The following is a 7,353-nucleotide window of genomic DNA, read 5'->3' as shown; positions in this document are numbered from 1 at the left end:
CCAGCCCTGATCCCCCCTTGTGAGAGGGCTGGCATCCCTCCTCTGCCCAAAAATACTCAGCCCTGTTCTCGCTGTCACCTTGCTGGGTACCTCGATCACGCTGCGGAGTCTTCCCTGTGCAAATTTGTAATATTTATCTCTTTTTTTCCCTTTGGATTAGATTGTCTGCGAGCAAAGCAGGGCAAGTGTGGGCCCCTGAAGGATCAACAGCTTTCAAGTGTCTCATCTCGGCCAGGTTCTGTGCAGCTCTGCTGAGCAACATCTCGGATTGCGATGAGACCTTTAACTACTGGGAACCGGTGAGTCCCTTCCTGCCCTTGGGACTGGAAATTTGTGCTTGGCCTGTGCAAATGCACATTAATTTAGGACCTTGTGCTCTCTGTTTCAGTCTGTAGTTGGTTCATGCAAATGCAGATTTGTTTAGAACCTCACGCTATTCTCTCTGTTTCAATGAGAAATGTTTTGCTSTGATATTCAGAGGTGGGGAATGTAAAACTGAGTGCTGCATGTTAATTTATTTATTTGCTCTCTGTTGTAGACACACTACCTCATTTACGGGAAGGGGTTTCAGACATGGGAGTACTCTCCAGCCTACGCCATCCGCTCCTATGCTTACCTGTGGCTCCATGCCTTGCCAGCCTGGTTCCATGCCAGGGTTCTGCAAACCAACAAGGTAAATCGTGGGTGTGGAAGGTGCTTTTGTGTGCCTTTAGTCTGTGAAACAGCTGCTTTGTTTGTTGTTGGAATGAAGAGACTTCATGTTTATCAAACGYTGGTTTGTTGACAAACATTGCCCTCCCTGTCCGTTTCCATTTTTTTTCATTTGTTTATTTCCCCCGATGCTTTCCAAGCCCATTGCAGGTCCTGTGCCTCGCTCAGACTCTCCCTGTGTCTCCTAGGTCCTCATCTTCTATTTCCTCCGATGTTTCCTGGCCTTCCTGAGCTGCATTTGTGAACTCTACTTCTACAAGTGAGTGTCAATCTGTCTGCAGGGGATGTCTGGGCRCAGCRTGAGTGGCAGACACAGTCATTGCCRTGGGAAATATGCTTTGAATCTCTCATGTGGAGATGAGAAAATGTGTGTTCTCGTGATGGCTTAATGAGATGTTGGTCAGAACGCCACAATTAGGACCAAATTGTACTCCCAGATCTGCCACCCACTCCTCTACTCCAGCATTTTGTTGACTCCACTCGTTTTTCTCCCTGCTGGCAGCAAGCAGGGTGGGAGTGTTGTAGACTGAGGAGAGTCTGGTGCTGTGTTTGCTTATCACAGAGAATTTGGAATACACTGATGGTTGCTGTCTGTCATCTCTCTGCCAATGCTGTTTRCATCCACCACAAGCAGTAGCCCTAACATGCAATTATCTTGTCCAAACCTGATTTTTATTTTTACCTGCTGCCTCTTGATTGCTGTTTTTTCAAACCACTGCCTTCCATGAGGCAGCCTGRGTTTAAGGAGTCTGGCTTTTTGCGTGATGGGATTTTGTGAGGGGTGAGGATCGTAGGTGGATTGCGGTAGCTGAGATTTGCACAGGCTCAACTGGGAGAAGCCAGGTCCCATCCAGAGTTTTGCACTGGTGTAACTCAGGATGTGGGATCCCAGGCCAGAGGCAGCAGCTGAATACTGGGAATCTCCCMCCTCAGYKCTCTCAGGGTGCTGCATRGATTACTGGTGGTATTATTGGGTGCTGCATGGATTACTGGTGGTTCTGCATGTTTTGAGTGCTGCACTTTTCTCGTCCTGAGGTTATTTTGTGGTACCTGTTTCTCTCCTGCTTCCCCAGGGCTGTGTGCAAGAAGTTTGGGCTGCACGTGAGCAGGCTGATGTTGGCCTTCCTGGTGCTCAGCACGGGCATGTTCTGTGCTTCTGCAGGTGAGTTGGCTTGGCACTGGTGCTGGCAATGACCAAAGGCAGGTCCAGAGAGAAGGAAACCCACAGCCTTACCCCAGCTCTTTGCTGTGTGCAGCTGGAGGTGTTATGACAGAACAAGCATTGATTCCGATTTTGTTCTCTCTTTTGTGTCCCTGTTGCGTGTTACAATTTCCCAGGCCCGTTTCGGTTACTGCTTCCTGTTTTTTTCTGTGCCCTTTGAACAGGCTCTTGGCCTGCCCTMCTTGGACATCTTTTGTTCTATATTTTGGCAATGCCATTTGCCTTTTTGCCCTGTCCCCTCTGGCTGGTTGCACCTGTTCTCCCAGCCACTGTAAGATTTGTGTCACACACTCCGTGCAGGTGTTGTGTCAGGTGTGGGGAAGCCGTGCTGACCCTYTGTGCCCTTTGTGTTGCAGCTTTCCTCCCCAGCAGTTTCTGCATGTACACCACGGTGGTTGCCATGACGGGCTGGTACATGGACAAGACCTCGGTGGCAGTGCTGGGGGTGGCTGCTGGAGCCCTGCTGGGCTGGCCCTTCAGTGCAGCTCTGGGGTAAGGAAGAGCTTCTGGCCCTTGCTTAGGGGGATGGGGACAGTGCAGGGGTGGAGGAAAAACCAGCAGGGGCTGAGCTGCCAGCTTAGTCAAGGGTCATTGCTAACAGGCTGCTTGACTTTTGAAAAACTTCAGTTGGGAAGATTTCCTGACTTTAATAAAGTGTAAAATCTGAGTTGCATGACTGGAATCTGGAGTAGAAGCAGAGGCCAGTGCAGTGGTGGTTCTGTCTCTTGCCTTGAAGGGGCAGCAGAACCTGCACTGGGGTTCTCAAAGCCTCAGCTGACTGCTGGTCTCTCTTTCAGGCAGCAGAACCTGCAGTGGGGCTCTCAAAGCCTCCAGCTGACTGCTGGTCTCTCTTTCAGGCTTCCTATTGCCTTTGACTTGTTGATCCTGAAGCGGAGGTGGAAGAGTTTCCTGAGCTGGTGTGTGGTGTCCTTGATCGTGTTTTTGGTAAGCGCCTGTAGAGAGGGAATGGATTGCAATAAAGGGATGAGTTCCTTCAGGAAAATCAGCTGGAGCTGTTGGCACTTTAACCCACGAGCTGCTTTTTTCCAGGTGCCCTCGGTGCTGGTGGACAGCTATTACTATGGGAAGCTGGTAGTGGCACCTCTCAACATTGTTCTGTACAATGTCTTCACCCCCCACGGCCCTGATCTCTACGGTGAGTTTGKGACAACAAGCCAGGAAGGGAGCCCGAGGTTTTCTGGCTGCCGTGGCTCGCGATTGGCAGTGTTTTTCCTGACGTGTCCCAAAGCAGGAACAGCCTGCGAGCTCCACGGGCTGCAGCTGCAGCCTCTGGACACGGGATGTCTCTGTCGAGCTGGGAATGCTCTGCCGGCTGTCTCCGCGCTGGGAGCTGTGCTCCTTCTGTTCGCTTTCCACCTCTGTGGAATCGCCAGGAGGTGGCTCAGTGTCTGGGCACAAGTGGCCCGTGCGTGTCAGCTGGAATCTTGTTCCYGGCTGGTTTTCCTCGCAGTCAGGGTGCAGAACCTCGGGGAAGTGAGGGATGGTGCAGAATCCATCATTCACATTGCCCATATCCTGCACTTCCAGAGCTGAGCAGTGAAAGGATTACATTTCTCTCAGAGCTTCAGAGGGCTGGCAGAGAGCACGGGGTGCCTGCACCATCCCCGGGGAGCTGCTCCAGGAGGGTTCAGGGGTGCAGAGCTGCTCCAGGAGGGTTCAGGGGCACGGAGCTGCTCCAGGAGGGTTCAGCAGTGCAGAGCTGCTCCTGGAGGGTTCAGAGGTGCAGAGCTGCTCCAGGAGGGTTCAGGGGTGCTGAGCTGCTCCTGGAGGGTTCAGCAGTGTGGAGCTGCTCCAGGAGGGTTCAGGGGTGCAGAGCTGCTCCTGGAGGGTTCAGGGGTGCAGAGCTGCTCCAGGAGGGTTCAGCAGTGCAGAGCTGCTCCTGGAGGGTTCAGGGGTGCAGAGCTGCTCCAGGAGGGTTCAGCAGTGCAGAGCTGCTCCAGGAGGGTTCAGCAGCACAGAGCTGCTCCAGGAGGGTTCAGCAGCACAGAGCAGCAGCAGCAGGGCTCACTCTGGCAGCTCTGGCTGCTGTTTCAGCCGAGGGGCTGTTCTGGGTGGTGCTGAGTGCTGATTTGTCACTCGTGCTGTGGCACAGCAGGACAGCAGCTGTTCCACCACAGCTCTTGGCCTCTACAGGAAGGCTCTGAAGTGCAGAGCTGTGAGTTCTCTATAAGTAAACTCCAGGCTCTGTCTCTGATAAGTTTTGGCAGGGGTTTGTGCCTGACCTTTTCCCCGCTGGTGCATGAGTTGTTTCCAGAAGCCTCCAGGGAGCAATCTGTCCTGAAGAGTTTTATTCACAGTGACGTTCACACAACATCCTCGGGCTAGTGAAAGAGCCTGCCTGGAATTGCTCTTTAATGCAGTGTGGCCAGGACAACGCTGTGTGTTTAGACAGCTCCAAAACACTGGGGAAAAATAACACAACCGGGGGAGATGAAAGGCTGCCCAATCCCTCCTGGCTTTGGAAGCTGGGATTTCCCAGCGTTCACATGATGGGAACAGAGGCACCAACCCAGATCATCTCCAGTGTAAGCACCACATTATTTTGGAGACAAGGTTCAATTGATTTTTTTTTTCTCTTGTCTTTAGCAATACACTCCTTCTACAAAAATATTGTCTGTGCAATTAATGTTTCCCTGGGGTGAGGAGGTTCCCACAGCCAAGGGAAAAAAGCTGCAAAGTGTATATGGCAGATTCTGAGGCTTTGGGATATTTTTGTGTGGGTTCTGAGAAGTCACATTTTGTGACCAAAGTTTTGTCCCACCTTGAGCAGCTTTGTTCAGCTTGGATGGAGGAGTTCACGTGACACTTTGCTCTGTGGAGTGCTGATTCTTGAACAGAGCAAGAACAAATAAAATGCAGCGAGCAGAGTGTTGGTTGTAGCAGCACTGATTCAGACGTGCTGAGAACGAGGGCTCTGACTCATGACCAAATTATTGCAGCTGCAGTTCCTGCACTCGGCCTTCAGCCCAGGGTGGGGCTCCTTATCTTCAGCCTGTTTTACAGCTCCTGCTCTGGCCTGAGCTGCCCTCACTGTTCCTGAGCTCAAGGATCAGCGTGGTTGAGTTTGATTTGCTCCTCAGTTTGATTCACTTGAGTTTGAGTTCTGGAGTTTCTCCCGGAGCCATTCACACCCCCCTGARTTCAAAGAATTTTCTTGCTCGGGGTCTGATGGTGTTTCCAGCAGGTTTTCCCCGTGGAACCACCGTGCCAGGGCTGCCTGGGCATCCTTTTCCCACTGTTTTCACCAGTCTGTCTCCCATATCCCACACCTTGCCTGCAGCTCCATCTCTCCTGCTCTGMGGGCAATGCTCTGGAAGCAAATTCCCATTAACACTGAGCATGGAGRATTGTCCAGTGTCTCTCCCTGCTTCAGAGATGATGTTCTGGGCCAGGACTCCTTGCATGCAATGGGGTCATTGCTTTTTACCGCTGCAGTTCTGTCTGGGTTCACCTTGAGCCGTGTGGATAACAGCAATAAAAGCCTTTTGCCCTGGCAGGCTTTGAGCCTGAGTGCCTCTGAATGGGTGAGTCACCARTGACCCAGCCTGCTCACTGCTTTTTGCCTGCTGTGCACTGTTCTCTTTTTATTTTTCCACTTTTTATTTTTTTTATCCTCTCACAGTGGAGAAAATCCCTCATTGGAGAAGGAGGGGAGGCTCCTGTGCTTATTTTTTATGGGCAATTCAGTCACACTGCAMAAAAATGTGAGCGAGCAGCCTTTTTTTTTTGTTCAAGCCGTGCTTCAGAGCAGCTGATCTGTTCCRTAGCAGCGTTATCTGGGCTGTATTTGGATTGTGGAGGAGTTGTGTTTCATAAAGTGTCCTTCACTCCTGACCCCCAGGCTGTCAAATAAGAGACCAGAGCAGAGMGAGGTGAATTCAGGGTGAATTCCCTTTGCTCTCCACCACAGGGTGACAGGATGGTCCTTGGAATTATCCTTTGAAGATTTGGGACTTATTTTTAATTGCTGTTTGCTTTCAGTGCTACCAACTCAAGGTTTCTTCTGCAAACCCAAGTTGCTCGGCCAACCAGTGACTCCAGTACCATTTGTGACATTTTGTGACATTCCCAGTGCAACTTCTCCTTTTTTTTTTGCTGTAGGAACGCAGAGGTTTCGGGTTTTCCTTGCTGCTTTTCAGTTGTCTGATTAATTTCAACACGGACCCAATTTAAGTGGCTCTGATTGCAGGAAATTGCTGTGGCATGTGACACATGTCACAACAGTGCAGTGATTAAAGCCCCCGCGTGTCATTTACTGGCTGATTGAGCTAATCACACGGAGGGAGTGGGAAATGTGTGGAGAGGAACTGGCATTCCTTATTGTTAAGGGTTTGAAGCATCCTGAATCAGGAGTCTAAATAAATGACAGTTGGACTGGAGTTTCTTTCAGTTTACATCCTGCAGAGCTTGCAGCCAGTTCCCAAGCGTGGAGGCAGAGCTGCCTCGTTCCTGTTTGTGTCAGAACAGGCTCAATTTGGGATATTTAAATAGTGCTGAGTCTAAGGAAGGACCAAACGCAGCGTTTGGTGGCGGAGTCTTTGTTGGGTGAAGTGGGAATGGAAACTCTTTTCCTTCTTAATCCTTTTGGGTGAAAATGTATGTTAATTTTCTGATCCTGCCAGCACAGAATGAACATCCTCACTCCAGAATCACATGACATTATGTAGTTTTGTGTTACTTCTCTGCAGTCAGAAGTCAAAAATGTATTTGGGGTGAAGTTGCCCAGTTTTGCAAGCTTCCATCTCTACTTCCTTGCCGTGCTTTCTGAATGCAAGGGTGAACTCTGGGGCCCAGATTTCTGCTGGTTGTTRGGGTGATCTGGGATTCATGAGAGCAGATGTGATACTATTTTTCACTCCCARTGTAAAAATAAGGAAAAAAGTAATTATTGAAAAGAAAGACAATGAAATTTCTTGGGCAGSTGTGAGTGTGAGATGCTCTGTGTCAGGCAGAGAAGGACCCAAGCTGCTCCTATTTTTGCTTTGATTTCAAACCATTTTTTTCCTTTTTTCTCACCCTTTAGGTACAGAACCCTGGTCCTTCTATTTCATCAACGGTTTTCTGAATTTCAACGTGGTGTTTGTGCTGGCCCTGCTGGTGCTGCCTCTGACCTGTCTGATGGAGTTTCTGCTRCAGAAATTCCCCGGTGAGTGCAGGGTGGCTGGCAGAGCTGAACTCAGCAGAGTTTACCTGTCCAAGGTAACCTTTTCTTTACTGGAAGTGAAACKGGCTCCAGTGAAAGCCTTTGGAGCACCAGGAGAGTTCCTGGAGCTCGTCAGAGTTCAGGAGTATTCCCTGCCTCCAGCTGAAGAGGAAAAATGTGTTCTCAAATGGAGCCAAACAAGGTGGAAGGCTCCAGAGCTTCATTCCCACCCTGAAGGCATCGGGAATGGCCCAGT

The 7,353-nt window shown here is 50.3% G+C and overlaps 1 protein-coding gene across 1 annotated transcript in view; it reads left to right on the top strand.

Annotated features, from left to right (window-relative positions):
- Positions 1 to 912: 912 nt before the first annotated feature.
- The window catches only part of ALG9 (ALG9 alpha-1,2-mannosyltransferase), a 14,836-nt gene continuing 8,395 nt past the window's right edge, over positions 913 to 7,353 (top strand). Inside the window, exons 1-6 of the mRNA XM_057386781.1 lie at positions 913 to 970; positions 1,785 to 1,873; positions 2,290 to 2,425; positions 2,791 to 2,878; positions 2,984 to 3,089; positions 6,978 to 7,100. Of these exons, the coding sequence (XP_057242764.1) occupies positions 1,825 to 1,873; positions 2,290 to 2,425; positions 2,791 to 2,878; positions 2,984 to 3,089; positions 6,978 to 7,100 (502 nt within the window). The 5' untranslated portion in view covers positions 913 to 970; positions 1,785 to 1,824. The remainder of the gene's footprint in view (positions 971 to 1,784; positions 1,874 to 2,289; positions 2,426 to 2,790; positions 2,879 to 2,983; positions 3,090 to 6,977; positions 7,101 to 7,353) is intronic.

Source organism: Malurus melanocephalus, unplaced genomic scaffold, assembly GCF_030028575.1.
Source record: "Malurus melanocephalus ecotype Western Australia unplaced genomic scaffold, MMel_1.1 scaffold_1051, whole genome shotgun sequence".
In the NCBI taxonomy this organism is placed as follows: Eukaryota; Metazoa; Chordata; class Aves; order Passeriformes; family Maluridae; genus Malurus; species Malurus melanocephalus.
This window is presented reverse-complemented; position numbering and strand designations above follow the sequence as displayed.